This window comes from Vicia villosa, linkage group LG6, assembly GCF_029867415.1.
Source record: "Vicia villosa cultivar HV-30 ecotype Madison, WI linkage group LG6, Vvil1.0, whole genome shotgun sequence".
Taxonomy (NCBI): domain Eukaryota; kingdom Viridiplantae; phylum Streptophyta; class Magnoliopsida; order Fabales; family Fabaceae; genus Vicia; species Vicia villosa.
Window position 1 is genome coordinate 12,237,304 of NC_081185.1, and position 16,983 is coordinate 12,254,286.

At 33.9% G+C, this 16,983-nt stretch overlaps 2 protein-coding genes across 2 annotated transcripts; one reads left to right on the forward strand and one right to left on the reverse strand.

Annotated features, from left to right (window-relative positions):
- The first annotated feature begins 4,196 nt into the window (after window positions 1-4,196).
- Window positions 4,197-6,909, forward strand: LOC131608909 (receptor-like protein kinase FERONIA). Its single transcript, XM_058880493.1, has one exon. The coding sequence runs from the start codon at window positions 4,229-4,231 to the stop codon at window positions 6,902-6,904; it is 2,676 nt and encodes an 891-aa protein (XP_058736476.1). The 5' UTR covers window positions 4,197-4,228; the 3' UTR covers window positions 6,905-6,909.
- A 9,038-nt stretch (window positions 6,910-15,947) lies between these two features.
- Window positions 15,948-16,358, reverse strand: LOC131613203 (uncharacterized mitochondrial protein AtMg00810-like). Its single transcript, XM_058884892.1, has one exon. The coding sequence runs from the start codon at window positions 16,356-16,358 to the stop codon at window positions 15,948-15,950; it is 411 nt and encodes a 136-aa protein (XP_058740875.1).
- Window positions 16,359-16,983: the final 625 nt, after the last annotated feature.

The window sequence follows — 16,983 nt, forward strand, 5'->3', positions numbered from 1 at the left end:
AGATATTGGATCGAACTCTAGTATGGCCGAAGGGTAGCTTCTTGGTTCGACAGGGTTAAGCATGAAGTCGAAGGTTGTTCACATGCTTGTGTCGAATATGCTAGGGTTGTTAGCATGTTAAATTAGGTTTTAGTGTTTAAACCCTAATTTGTTAAGTTAGCTTGTTTATTAAGTTGGCTTGTGTAATGGGCCTTGTGGAAAAAGCCCATTAGTTAGTATGTTAGGTTTTATTATAAATAGCATACTAGTCTCTCATCATTGCTAAGCTGCAAATCCTAATTTAGGGTGAGAGAGGTTATTTGTTATTCTTGTAAACTTGTAATCTTGTTTTAAGAGAAAGTGAAAGAATAAAGGTTATAACCAATTCGTGTGTTTTTCTTCTTCCTTGTCCTTTATTCTTCTTTGGTTTATACTTTGTTCTTGGCATTGAATTCACAACAAGGCAGATAACCCCAACTTTCATAATATGACAAGTTTGATTGTATTTTCTTCAATATCTCATAGGGAGAGATATTATTTCTAGACTTGAGAAATTTATTCAGGAGATAGCAAACAATCAATAAAATTTCCCCCACCAATGAGAAAAGCACCAGAATTCAACATAATTGTAACAATAAGTTCAGTAAGAGATCTATTATTTCTCTCTACTTTACCGTTCCATGTAGAGTTCCATGTTTTTATATAAATTCATTAAATAAACAAAATTCATACTCAATTTCCCTATCACTACAAAGTCTCTTAATATTCTTACTAAATTGATTTTCAATTTTATTCATTAAAATCTTAAATATATTAATTACATTATTAATGATTGTGTACAAATCTACCCTAATAGACAGAGTAAACTCTGCCTTATTTATAAGAAAACCAGAAACCTAATTCTTTAAAATTCCAGGAGTATGCAAGGCATCATTCATGATTAAAGTCTTTTTAGAGTAATCGAAGGAGAGACGGAGCTCGTGGTAGCGGACCAGTTGCAGACGACGGAGGGTTGGAGCTTCGTGACGGAGGTTGGCCGGTTCGGTGTTGGTGGTGGTCGTGAGCAATGGTGGTGCACAGGAATGAGAGAAGAGAATGAGAAGATTGAATGAGTTTTGGAAAAATGTTCTTGATTGTTCTTGAGATTGTTATGGAAATGAGAGAAAAAAAGAAGTTTGATTCAAGAGAGAACGAGAGAAAGAAGTTTGAGTTTTTGTGGAAAAAGTTGGTGAATGAGTGAAAAAAGGGGGGAAATAGTGTGTTTGAAATTTAAATTTCAAAAGTTGCGCCAAAACGGATTTTCGGGCTCCATTTTCGAGGAGACGTGTTTTGGTGCAAAATTCAGAATCACGACCAACGATAAAGTCGAAGATGACAAAATTTTTGAACCATTGCCGTCGGAACGGACTCAAATCAATAAATGGTGAAAAATTTATGCGCGTTTGGAAGCGGAGAATCATCTGGTCATCTGAGGCGGAAAACTCAACTGTGTAGAATTTTCGTGTGCACCTTTCAAAGAATGCGACGAAACTCGATCTTTCGGTTAAAATCTCAACTCGGGGTCTGAAGATGAATCATAGCCGACAAAATTTATGAAAGAATGCCGCTAAAATGGGCCTAATCTGATAAAAATTGATAGAATTATGCAATTTTGAATCTTGTCGCACAATGTCGGAAACTCCATTTTGGTCATTAATTCTCGATGCTTTTGCAATATTCTGGAATTTTTGGTGCAGAATTGGCCTTCAATCCAAACATACAAAATGTCGGGGACATCGATACAAAATTTATGTTAAAATTTGAGCCAGATCCGATAAACGGTGCAGGAGTTATGAATTTTTTATCCTCTAGAAGACAGAGGTTCAACACACTTTTTTACTGTATATCTTCAGGTAAATTGAAAATACGGAGATCTTCTTCAAAGAATTAAATCTCTACCTGAACACATGAAATATAGTAAACCTCAAGACTATTCTTTTGGCATAGAGATCGCTTCAAAATGATGCTCCAGTAAGTAGTTATGATTTTTCGAACATCGGAAAGACAATTGAAAAATAAATCTGAATCTCAGGTAACAATTAATTCCTACCACTTTCCTTGATGAATTGGAATTCGGGACGAACACGTAAGATGTAGAGAATGCCAAAACAGTGCCAACCGCACGGGAACCAAGCCCATACGACCTTCCAGTCAGAAGTTGCGAATTTTACAATTGCACCATAAGAACGAACTCTTGATTTCTTCTGGGATTTAAAGCACACAGGAGTTCGAGGACACTTGCTACGATAAGAATTTGATTGGTCCATGATAAGAGAACTTAAGAAAAACTACGGACCGTATCCGACCCTCAAGAAACCTGAACTATTGCTCATCGTATCGACTGGCGGAACAATCACTTTTGCTGTAGCTTTTGAGAGAATGGAACCTCGATCCCGTGATCATAGAGCGAATGACATGTATGTATGCATATGGTGTAATGCAAAGCCTAAGCCAGTTAGAAAATATAGGAGGAAATTTTTTGGGGTGCAACAGTAGGATGTGAAATCAGACGTGTGTAGCCAAAGTGGAGGACGTGGATCCAATTGAGTAAGAATTGGGAAATTATGAGAATACATGTGACGTGTAAAGAGACGAAGGCCGCCAAAAAGAAGTTATACTTTTTTATTATAAATAAAACTTTGTAAATAATTGTAAGGTGTGTTCAAACCTCCGTAAATATGTATGCTAGCACTCAAATTAATCAAGCTACGAGCGAAATGAGTCAAGCAGGGGTAATGTACGTTTGAATCACCAACTTTCTTTCAATTTCAATTGTTATGTCATTTACCTTTTCTTTTTCCAAGTTTTATTATTCTTTACAAGTTTTGTCTTTTCCTTTTCAAAGTTCTTTGAACGTTCTTTCATGCAAACGCACAACTTCGACGCCGTGTCAAACGCTTTTACAACGTAATCGACTAATAACTTTTGTTAAAACACTTTGAAAACTGAAACACTGTCCTGATATTCCTTAGTCGATCTTGCAAAATAACCTTTAAAAATATACTAGCGTTGTTTACCAATTTCTAAAACAAACACTGATATTGAAATAAATTAATCAAGTAATGAAAACTAAACGATGTGAAATTTAAGAAATTGTCTCACTTACCACAAAAATACACCAATTTGAGATTTAAAATTTTCTTTTCAAATTCTGCATATTTGAATAATTATAAATATTCTTGCATATTAACTCTAAGATATTTTGAGATAACTCTAAGATATTTTGAGAGAGTTTTAATTACTACACATCTGGGGTGGGTGGGGTAGCTCAGTTGGCACTTACTGACTGAGCGGGTGTAGGCTGTTGGTTCAGGGTTCGATCCTTGGCTGCAGCAATGTAGTATTTTCTTTGTAAACAAGTTGGTATCAACTTTTAAAAAAAAAAAATACTACACATCTGAATCCATAATACTTCCAAAGTTTATCTAACAAGATTCAATTGTGCGAGTGTGGATTTGAAAATTTTGTATGAGCGACGTTTTATTTCCTTCCTATCATTTTCAATTAGATAAAAGACTTTTGTTTTCCTATCAACAAATCAATAATGCTATTTGTACACCAAAGTGTACACCTACACCGTATGTACGGACGGTACTGTTCATGTACGGACAGTACTATTCACCGTCCGTACATGAACAGTGCATTATTATATTCATTTTTTTTCATTTTTTTTAAATATTATTTTTTAAAAAAATATTTTATTTTATGTTTTTTAAAAAAATATTTGACAATACCTGCGGATTTATTTTCGGATTTACCTACGGATTTGATAATACCTGCGGATTTGACAATACCTGCGGATTTACTTGCGGATTTACCTACGAATTTGACAATACCTGCGAATTTACTTGCGAATTTACCTACAAATTTAGGTAAATCCGCAGGTAATTTCAAACGCAGGTAAATCTGCATGTACGGACGGTGAATAGTACCGTCCGTACATGAACAGTTCCGTCCGTACATACACCAATATGGTGTAGGTGTACACTTTAGTGTACACATAGCATTGCTGATCAACAAATATGTGATCCAAAATACTTGAAGAAAAGTTCCTTTGACCAATTCAAGTAGTTGATTTCATGACTAGTCTCTAAAGTTTTTTCTTAGAAATTTCCCTTCCTACCTCTCAATAAATAAAGACAACTTCTAGCATATCCCAAACCTCAACAAGAAAATAAACTACTCTTCCTCACTATCTTGTCACTCAACCATGGCAAATTCCATAAAGAACAAGTTTCACCCTAAAATCACCCTAATATCTCTCCTTTTGCTATTTTCTCCTATTTTGGTTAACTCATCATACAAACCTATTTACAATTTAGCAATCAATTGTGGCTCCCCAACAAGCACTTCTGGCTTAGATAAACGAATTTGGGTTGGTGATAATAGTGATAACCACGACATGTTTTCCTTAGATGAACCAAAACCCACAAAAGTGTCTCTTGCATTACCACCTGATTCGCTTTCAAATGCCGCAATTCCATATACAACCGCGCGTGTGTCTCTCTCAAATTTCACATACTCATTTTCTGGCATCACTAATTCCACTGTTTTTCTTCGTTTTCATTTTTACCCAACTTCTTACAACTATACTTTTGAACCATCTAATGCCCTCTTTTCTGTTATAGTAAACAATAACATTACCCTTCTTAAAAACTTCAACCCTTTACTTTGGCTTCGTGATGAGGAACAAATCACCAAAGAATATTGCATCCAAATCAATCCTAACGAAAAGATACACATAACTTTCATTCCCAACAAGGTAAACACATCCAGTGTTTACTATGCTTTCATTAACGGAATCGAAGTTGTGTCTATGCCTTCTTTTCTTTACTACACTAACCCCGACGACTCAAATTATCATATAAATTTTCTTAGCTTTGGCAACACCGCGGCGGAATACCAAATTAATACTGACAATGCATTGGAGATGGTTTATAGAGTTAACGTTGGTGATAATCAAGTTCCATCAAGTGCTGATACAGGTATGTTTCGTAATTGGGACTACGATTTTCCTCGTTACTTGGAGAAACAATATCCACAAAGTGTATTAGCGGATTTGGTAGATCAACTCAACTATAAAAACAATATCATTCCAAATTATACTGCACCAGAAGCTGTTTACTTAACTGCAAGAAGTTATGGAAAGGATGTGACCGAGGAATATAACGTAACTTGGAATTTTGACGTTGATTCTTCTTTTATGTATATGGTAAGGTTACATTTTTGTGAGTTTGATTCGAAAGTAAACAACCAAGGCGATAGAGTTTTTCAGATTTTTATAAATGATATTTTGGCTGAGTATCAAGCTGATGTGGTAAGGTGGGGTAATGGTCGTATGGTTCCTGTTCATATGGATTATGCTGTGCGTATGTTCTCTCAAGGAGGAAACTCTCAAATTGAAAGAGTTAATCTTTCAATCAAGCTTCAACGACTACCAAAAACTATGTTCACACGATATCGTGATGTCCTACTGAATGGAATTGAGATTTTCAAAATAGGTGATGCAAGTAACAATCTAGCAGGATTGAAACCCAAATATTCATCTCAAAAGAAAAAAGAATTACCAACTCCGCAACAAAAGTCAAAGAAATCACACATGGTCATGGTTGTTGCTGCTGGAGTTTCGGGTCTCTTGATAGCATTAGCTGTTGTGGGAACAATAGTTTTTGTTAGAAGGAGAAGAAGATTTGAACCTCATATTGAAGTGGAAGAAAGTTCGTGGAAATCAAGAAAAGATGGTTCCTCAACTTTACCATCCCATTTGAGCCGCTATTTTACAATAGCAGAGATAAGAGCTGCTACAAACAACTTCGATGATATTTTTATCATCGGAGTTGGAGGGTTTGGCAACGTGTACAAAGGTTACATCGATGGAGCTACACCTGTTGCAATAAAACGTCTCAAATCGGGTTCTCAGCAAGGTGAAAACGAGTTCTTGAATGAGATCGAGTTGCTTTCTCAACTTCGTCATAATCACTTGGTTTCCCTCATTGGATATTGCAACGATGGTGTAGAGATGATTCTTGTTTACGATTTCATGCAGCGAGGTACTCTTCGTGAATATCTCTATGGTTCGGACAATGAACCTCTTACATGGAAGCAAAGACTCGAGATTCTATTGGGTGCTGCGAGGGGGTTGCATTATCTTCACGCAGGTGCGAAGCACAACATCATACATCGTGATGTGAAGAGTACCAACATCTTGTTGGATGAGAAATGGGTGGCTAAGGTTTCTGATTTCGGTCTATCAAAAGTAGGACCAACGGGGATGTCAATGACTCATGTCAGTACTGTGGTGAAGGGTAGTCTAGGGTATTTGGATCCAGAGTACTACCTACGTCAAAGATTGACTCTTAAGTCTGACGTGTACTCTTTCGGTGTGGTGCTTCTTGAGGTTTTGTGTGCAAGACCTCCTTTAATGCGTTCTTTAGATAAGAAAAACGCGAGTTTAGTTGTTCGTTTTCAAAGATGTTACGATGAAGGTGTGATAATCGAAGAGATGGTGGATCCTTTCATAAAGGATTCTATAACGGATGAGTGTTTGAAATGTTATTGTCAGATGGCGTTGAGTTGCTTGCATGATGATGGAAGTCAAAGGATGTCAATGAGTGATGTTGTTGGGGCTTTAGAGTTTGCATTGCAATTGGAGATGAGTGAGGAGGATAGTAAGTTTGGTGGGACTCAAGAAAAGGAAAAAAGTGAGCAAAGGATACAATATCCAAAGTTTGCGAGTGATGATGGGAGTGACATGCGTTTCACAAGTAGTAGTGGTGACTATGGGTCTCATACCAGCAAGGTAAGCACCATTTCAGTCACTAGTGAAGATCAACCTTTGTTTTCTACTGATGTGTTTTCTGAAGTTGGGAACCCAAAAGCACGGTAGATGATGATAAATTTAAAAATCCAAATAATTATAGTGTGTGATTTCTTATTTTTTTTAATTGTGTTGTTATATACAAGATTAATTCTGCATAAGAAAGATGTAAAATCTATGTCTCATAGTTTAAAGATGTTGAAATTCTAGTGAGTTTAGTCTTATATCGACTAGGATTAGAGAAAATATTAAATATATATATCAAAGACACGCTAAATTATTAACGTTGATTGTATGTTTGATAATTTTGATTATAAGTTTGATAAAAGTCAGTCAGAACTTTATCAGATGACTGTTCAAATGTGAGATCTTGAACAGGTTAAAATTTAAGATTTGTAGGTGCTAAAAGTATAATAGATAGTCAGAGGTCACTCGTGTAGGATACAAGAGGCTTTGATGCGTGAAATCGGTGGATGACCAATGATCCTTTGGTTTGTTATGGTGCAATTAGGGTGACCACCTTGTTGGGTGAAAATATGGACTAATAACGTTATAAATTTCGTTTGAAAAAGGTTTTATCGAAGTTTCAAAAAATAATGTTTTAAGTGGCGGAAGCACTGTTTGTGTTAAAAGATTATGATTTTCGACTGGAAATTATGCTAGCTTACTCAAACAGCTTACAATATAGCCAAGTCAAACTATTGAGTTACATTAAAATATACAAACTAATTGTATTGCACAATTGTTCAATTTCACAGAAAGTGTTATTTAATAACTTTCAGTTCAATAAAATTCTACTATCAAAGTCACTAGGCTTAATCTGCAATAAGACAAAATTGAACTACCAATTCTAACAAAACCTACTACTTACAAAACAAATGCTATTAACAATAAAATAAATGATGTCAACATGAGATTCTAGAAAGCAGAAGAAACAGCGTAATCATGCGATCAACTATAAAATTAAATGAGAGAGAGCGTGAAAAAAGATAGTACATCTATATTTATAGTGGTTTGACACGTTCGTCTTCCCTTTGTGCTTAATCCACAATCCAATGGTTTCCTATTAAAATTTTTTTGGTCTTCCAATATCATTTGTTAGAATATTACAAGAGCTCATACAATCACTAGTCCAAATAATAAATGCCAAAAAGATAAATTCCTTCTTTATGGATCTTGACTTATACACAGCTTCACAAATCGAACTCTTTGCAAAATCTTTAATCTAAACCACTTCTTGAACCTTCCAGTTCCAACTACCTGCTCCTAAGTCTCTGTCTGCGGCAATTTTCACTCAATTTTGTCGGTATCTTAAGCGTTGAACTATGCGAAGATTGAAAAGAACTTATATCCTATCGGTTTCCGCACAATACACCCATGGTCAAACTAGAGGTAAGAACCTCCTTATTTTTCATTGGAATTATCATAACTAGACACAACACCACAAAATCTTGAAATCCTCTGAAATATTAAACAAATCTTCAAATAAACATTAAATTCAAAACAAATTTCCTCACTTAATCATAAATCTTCAAAGATGAGATTTAGATCCATGAAATAATGAAAAGAATAAGATAGAAGATGAAAGAAATCGTTTGTAAGTGTTCACTAAAGGTTGGAACTCTTTTGAAAACATAAAGAACAAATGGTTTGTGAGTTTTCAAATCATCAATGTAAGAATGTGTTTTTTTAACATTGTAAGGTTTTGAGAGAACAAAATGATTTATAGGTGTTGGAGATGAAGCACAAAAATATAGTGAAAAAGTCATGTTTGTTTCGAGTCAAGAGCATTTGGTGATTTGAGTCAAGTGGCCAAGTAATGGAGAACAAGATTTTCACTTAAATGAGAGACCCATTTTTTTATGATTCGAGTCAAGAGTAAGGCATGATACGACTCATAAGACCTATGATTCGAGTCATCATTTGGTCATGATTTGACTCAAACTTGGAAGAGACTGAAGAATGACCTACAATTCGACTCATGAACAACCTATAATAATAATCACAATGTGCCTTGTTCGAATCAAGTTGCAAGTCATGATTTGACTCAGAAGATTACACAAAATCCTAATTCTTCCCTACCCTGTTTGAATCGAATCAAGGGATTGTGTGATTCGAATCACACATCCAAAATCTCAAAAATTTAATTTTAAAATATGTTTTGAGATTTTATTTATGTCAAGATTTGAGTCAATCTTAATTATGCTTCTTGTTTCACAAACTTAACTAATTGACTTAAAATGCGGATCCAAAACTCAATCCTCAAGGATGCGCAATTGAAGATGAGACTCAAATATAAAACTAAAGACAAATTAAAGCTTAAAGGACAAACAACAAAACCACATTGAGGTTTCCTGCTTAATGTATCATAGACATGCAACTTCAATCTCCCCCATTTTTATGCTTGGCAAGATTTTACTTGGAATTAAGTCGACTTTAAGAAAAGGATAAACGTGATCAATGCTTTCCTTCAATTTCTTATGTTCTCCCCCTGAAACATTGCGCAAAATGCAACAACACATAATGCTTAAAACAAATATAGAGTCACATTACAACTTCTCCTTCTTTGACAAGATCAAAATGAGATAGGTGCGTATGAGCCTAAATGCTAACATAACCAGCAACGTAACGATATTTTAGAGAAACAAATGAGTTAAACATATGTAAGAAGAATATATAATAAAAAATATCAAATACATAATATGAAGAAAGACATGCTAAATGCAACAAAAAGGCAATTAGACACACAACTATACAACAAAACTCAATTACGTGATCTAAACTTGTATGAAAGAATGAAAGATTTAAACAATGCACAAACAAACACAATAATATTCAAATGCACATAAATATCAACACACATTTAAAAAATATTAAATTAAAAGGTGAACAATCATACATAAAGTAATGAATGAATGAAATATGGATGTAAGAAGTAAGTAAATGAACATATAAGAACAAAATACAAGCAACTATAAAAAAATTATGAGAAATATAGAAACATACCAATAATGTAGGTTAAGGTAAGTTGCTACAAGAAAGTGATCGTGTACAACATAAACATATAACAAATGAAATTAAATAGGAAGCTAAAACTATTTAAAACACAATGAATCTAGGATTCTCAATTTCCTACGTATTTTTGTGAAAGGGTTCAGAGGATAACGTTTTATAAAAATATCAGTAAGGTAATTTTTCGTACCCACGTATTAAAAAATAATGTCCCCATTTTCAACATGATTCCTAAGTAAATAATGCTTGGTCACTATATTCTTAGTACGTGAATGAAGTACAAGATTCTTAGTTAGGCTTATTGCGCTAATGTTATCGCATTTGATTGTAACATAACCAAGTTTTAAATCATAATCCAATAACTATTACTTTAGCCACAAGAATGGTGCACAAAATTACTAGCAGCTACATATTCATCCTCGGTGGTAGAAAGAACAACACTATACTTCTTCTTAATGTGTTAAGAAACTAAATAGTTCCCAAACAGATGACAAGACCACTAGTGCTTTTCCAATCCGACTTGCAACCGACAAAACCAACTAAGCTACATTCGCTATCTTTGAGATCATCATTTCTTTGTTAATGATTACAATCAGGACAAAATAAAAATATTCCAGACATTTTGGTAAAAAAAAAGAAAGAAAAACATTGTTTTCATGGAAGTTTTAAATTTTTATTGAAAGACAAATAAGAGAAATGATTTCAATTGGATGTGTACTCAACTTCCATAAACCATAACTAACGAGGTTTCAGCCTAAAATTTTCATTGTTTACTTTTTCCTTGTTAATTAACTGTAGTCATTCAATTGTTTATTTTCTAGAACTTTTAATTTTTTATGAATCAATTGGTCTTTTGTGTTATACACATTGAGGAAACTTTTTGTTTAAAATTTTGTGCTTGTTCAAGACACCTTGTATTAGTTTTATCTATAATTAAATCCTTTGAGCATTAGCTCATTTGTTTGATGACACAACCATAATATAAGCCTATTGACTTGAAAGATTAATCTTTCCACCCTGTTTGGAGTTATTTAAAAAATTTGTTTTTCCTTGTTAATGCAAATGAATAAGTTTCAGGTTGCTTTTAGAATTAATAGGATATTAATTTTAGGGTTGGGGTACTAGAGAATAGGGTCACTAAAAAAACAAAGAAGTTAAAATGACTCATTCAAAAAACAAGAAAAATAAGAAAAGAATCAGAATAAGTTGTTCTCTAGTACTCTTGAATTGATATTTATATTATGTTAAGGATGGTTGTGAAAAATGGAAAATAAATTTGTACTTAACTCCAAAATATTAAACCCAGTTTCCTAAAACATCATGGTGAAGAAGGGACTCGTTGAATGTCTCAGGACCAATGGAGATCTTTTTCCAATTTATCCATAGATATGTTGGGCATATACCCGAGCGTAGCATGCCATTAGTTGAATGTTGATCCTAAAGCCCGATACGTGGCCTAACGAAGACAGCGATAGTCCCCGAGATGACAGAAGCAGCTACGAAGACAATCCTGGACTTGCTTAATGCTTACCTTATATCCAAACTGAGATACACTTAATTACTCTCTAATGTCTTACTAGTCAATAAGGCCTTAGAAAAGTTGAGAATGTATGTTGATTACATCGATTTCAACTAGAAGGGCCTCAAAGATTCATACTCATTCCAAATATAGAAAAGCTAGTAAATAGTTTAGTCGATTACAGGCTCTTACTGTTCATAGATGCATAATCTGGCTATAACCAGATACCCATGCATGATTTAAACAAAGAGAAAACAACCTTCATGACTGAGATAGCCAATTATCAATACAATGAGATGCCCTTAGGCCTGAAGAGTTAAGAGGCAACATACTCGAGAATGATGAACAAATTCTTCAACAAATAAATAGGTGAAACACTAAAATTTTATATGTATGACGTGATTTTTAAGTCCATCAAGGAAGACCTACATGATAATCCCGTTAATAGCATACTCAAGAGAGTTCGACAATACAACATGAGGCTCACTCTGGAAAAATGAGAGTTGTTGACGGCCTTGAACAAATTCATCTCCAAATCGCCTAACAGGCTTTGCTATTCTATAGGTTGACGAGGGAAGAAGCACGCTTCAAATGGACCTCAGAATGTGAGCAAATATTTGCATCCTTAAAGACGACCCTATTAACCCCCACACTAGCTCCGCATAAGGGACTAATGACTACCATGGATATCATCAAACGACTTCCTGCATTCCATACTAAAAAATTAAGGGGCGTCTATAACCGTCCTACCAAATTCTACTCCATTATTTCAATCACATTTTTTATTGTTCACTAGAAAGTAGGAAAAAAATCTAAATTAGAAAGATTTTAACAAACGCTAAATTATTTTTAAATATACTTTATATCCTAAACAAATCCATTCCATGATCACCGCAAATTCCGGCGACAATTTAAATCAAATTTAATACAGTAGCTCCTAACTATTTTTCACCAAGTGGGGCATAAAATATGCTATTTAATTATTTGTACTAATAAAATTTCATAAAACTAATTTATAAGTTAAGTAGAAATTGGATATAGTATTTGGATGTAATTAATTAAAAATGACGTAATTAATTAATAAGTTGCGTAGAAATTGGATATAGTATTAATTTATAAGTTGAGTAGAAATTGGATATAGTATTTGGATGTAATTAATTAATTCTATTTAATTATTTGTACTAATATGCTATGTAATTTTTTCTTTTGCAAAATGCTAGAGAGAAGACGATGACTTGGGGAAGTCATTGGAACAATTTTGGGTTAGGAACAGTCAAAACAAAGTCCCAGAGAAAGCTCCAAAACGTCGTTTTTAATTAATTAAATACTAAACTTATATTTAATTTTGGTTCATTATATTGAAAAAAATTTAATTCATTAAAAATGAAGTTTTGGAGCTTTCTCTGCGACTTTGTTTATACTGTTCCTAACCCAAAATTGTTCCAATGACTTCCCCAAGTCATCGTTTTCTCTCTAATATTTTGCAACAAAAAAAACTGTTGTTTTTAATTTAATTTCGTATAAGGTATTTTATTTTATTTTTTTACTAAAAAATCATACGTAAATTAAATTTCTAAGATAATGACGGGTTCGGAATTGTTTTTTTGGATGATCATCAAAATAAGCTAAAAAAATATAGATAAATATATTATTAACTTAAGTATTCTTCTTTATTCTTGTTTTCATACTATACATATATTGTATTTAGTCAGTTAATACATTATTCCCTTGTACTTAGATATATAAACCATACTGATGTATTGTACAAAGTAATAAATGAAGCGCCGACACGCCATTCAAAAGGCGTGTCGCCGTGTCGGACACGGATACTTGTACGATACGCGTACGACACGTATTTGACACGTTTTTGCTGTGTCCAACGAAAAAAATAATTTAATTGCAGTGGACACGGATATGACACCTTGTTTCAAATAAATGACACACCTAACTCGGCAAATTTTAGATTTTTTTTTATAAAAATAAAGGCCCAACTCATTAATTATCATATTTTTATTTATAAAAATAATAGAGTTTTTTTATCTTTTCATATTTTACTTCTCCACTATAAAAATAACACAGGATTCCTTTTTATTTTCTTATTCCACGATTTATAGGATAGTTTTATCAATATGGAGTGACTATGATATGATTTGTATTATTTTGTTTTGGTTGATTTATGTTTTTTTTTTTTTTTGACTGAAAGTACTAAGTTTAAATATATATAAATTTTGCTTCTCGTTTTAAACTCTTTATAAATTATGCTCATACATTGCATTATTATATTAAGATATAAAATATATATATAGCCGTGTCCGTGTCCTATATTTTCTATATTAGCGGAGTCCTCGTGTCCGTATCCGTGTCGTGTCCCGTGTCCGTATCCGAGTCCGGGCTTCATAAACAACACTTTCAACTTTACTTAGCTCTCTCTTTCTTCTTCCTCTCAACTACTTTGCTGTTTCATGATGTCATGGCACCTTGTGCTGCCATTGTTCTCCTTTCTCTTTTGCAACCTTCGTTTGCTCTTCTTTTCTTCTTTGCGTTTTTTTTCCGATTCTTTGATTCAACAATGGATACCCCTTATTACACAAATTTTTTTACCAATTCCACTAATCCCTATTATCTTCATCCTAATGAAAACCCTCCCCTTGTTCTTGTCACACCATCTCTCGATGACAAAAACTATCATACATGGGTCAGATCTATGCAGATTGCTCTGGTCTCCAAGAACAAAGAAAGGTTCATCAATGGAACCTTAATCAAACCTCCTCTAGTCGATCCTCTGTACTCACCTTAGATTCGTTGCAACACCGTGGTGCTAGCTTGGATTCAATGCTCGATTTCTGAATCTATTGCTAGGTGTGTTCTATGGATTGAGACTGCAGCTGGTGTATAGAAGAACCTGGAGATGTGTTTTTATCATAGTGACATATTTCGCATCTCTGATATTCAAGAAGATTTGTACAAATTCAACAAGCAACAAACATTATATCAGGACGGAATACAGTTGGATAAAAAACATATTTAGTCATATCTAAATATTTTATTTCATCGACTGATTTACCATCTTCGTCTTTGTCTCTGAAGCATGATGTTGACATATAGTATCTAATATTTTGGAACTTTCCCTATCAATTCTCTTTAATATCTCTTTGAAATATTTATCTTCTGTCGTACCCTTATTTGGTCCCATGTATTTATTCATTAGCTGACATTTCCTTATTTCATTCATCTAGACATGCTGTGTCTAATTCAAATGCATTCCTCGTTCAATCGTCGCATTTTGCATATTTTGAGAAAAATTGACTTTTACTAAAGTTAACAAAAATTGAACTTTCATTCACGTCCTTGCATTTTGCACGCATTTGCATTGTTTAGTCGATTTAAATTATTATCCAAATATTTTCATTTTTAGAAAATAATAAATTTATATGTTTTAATTTGATTTTTATTGTATCATTAAAAAATGTGTGTTATTTCTTCAATTTAATTCACCATTTCAATAAAAAGATAGTTTTAAATGAATAATTTAGGGCTTTTTTCTAATTATTGCATTCATGTGGAAAAAATTAAATTGTTTCTTTTGGTTTAGATTTTATGCCATATTGTAGTATGAGCCAAAACAAAATATCTATCCATCAATGGGGCAAGATATGCATAAGAAAAACCCTAGAACTTTAAAGTATTTAAAGACAAGCTGCATATAAATGTCGAGGAGGCCAATAAACAAGTGGAGGCACATTGGTTTAGCCTTTATTTGGGTGGTAGTAGTTTTGAGAAGGTAGTGAGTGTGTATGGTTGCTTCCTTCACATCACTTTTCTCTACACTTCGTGCTATCAATACCCCCGACATAATTCTATATACGGAGAGATGCAACCTCCTTCCCTTAGATAAATGACATTTATTTAAGAATACGTTCATTCTATTCCAATTCAATTAAATCCAAAAACTACGGTGTAATTGGTGTTGGTGTACAAGGTGATGAAATCAAATAGAAATAAAGAGATAAAGCAAATGGTGGCTGCTATTCATTAAAGAAAGAAGGAAATGCTGGGTACATTTATGACAACTACCACTAGTTTATTTATATACAAACAAAAGTGCCACATTGGTCCTAGTAAAATAAACTTAACAACTAAGTCATCACTAAAATAGTAAATACTAAATTACCCTCTAACACCAAAGGAATGAAATTGGTGTAGTTAGTTTTAAGAAATTTCCTTCGTCAGAAGATCTGGTAGTTGCTTCTGGGTGCTACAGTGCACAACTTCTAATACTCCCTTCTATACTTGACTTCTGAGAAAATGATATTTTGTCTCAATATGCTTGCTTCGCCCATGCAGCACTGGGTTCATGACAAGATTGATTGCAGACTTATTATCAATCATCAGCTTCAGAGGTTTATATATCTTAACCTTCAGATCTTCTAATAGGTTCAGAAGCCAAACAACTTGACATGCAGCTACAACGCCTGCAATGTAACTCACCAACTTTGAATTTGTTTTCTTTCCAAAAGGAAATAACACTCCATACTTCAGCGTTCCCTTAATATACCTCAGAATCCTGACAGTAGCTTGGTCCTAAGAACACTTTGGTTTACTCATGAATCTGCTAACTATTCCAACTGCATAAAAAATATCAGGTCTGGTATTACACAAATACCTCAGAGAACCAACCAGCTGTTTGAAGGTTGTAGCATCCACAGAATCACCATCAGAATCAGAATCCAGTTTATGATTAGTTTCTGATGGTGTAACAACAACCTTACATTTCTGCAGCTTAAATCTCTTCAGAAGTTCAAGTTCATACTTCAACTGATGCAAAAGGATACCCTTCTCGGAGTACATAATCTCCATCCCTAGAAAATATACCATATTTCCCAGATCTGTCATCTCAAGCTCATTCATCAGAACTTCCTTGAACTTGATTATATCGTTTGGACAACTTCCTGTTAGCAAGATGTCATCAACATAGAGACACACCAGAATCATATTGCCTCCAAAATGTTGCGCATAAACGCCATATTCAATCTCACATTTCTGAAACTTTTGCTTCTTGAAAAATGAATCAATCTTCAGATTCTAAGCTCTGGGCGCTTGTTTTAATCCATACAACGCTTTATGCAACTTGTATACCATCCCTTCCTAATTCTTTTTCACATATCCATGAGGCTATAAGACATATACCTCTTCTTGTAATGGACATTCAGAAATGCAGACTTTACATCCAGATGCATCAGGGGCCAACTTATGTTTGCAGCAAGAGCAATCACCAAACTGATTGTTTCATGTCTAGCTACATGAGCAAACACTTCAAAGTAATCTAGCTCAGGTTTCTAGCCACTAGCCTTGCTTTGTATTTGCCAATAGATCCATCTGGCTTCAATTTCACCTTGAAAACCCATCTAACTTTGATGGCTTTCTTCTCCTTTGGAAGTTTATTCAACTTCTAAGTCTTGTTTCTTTCTATAGCCTCAAGTTATTCTTTCATGGCACTCAGCCAGAATTTCTTCTTGAGTGCTTCTTCAATACCCAATGGTTCAAAATCTACTAACATGGCATAGTGAATGACTTCTCCCTCTGAGTCAACTTCGGTATCTTGTAACATGTCAAAATC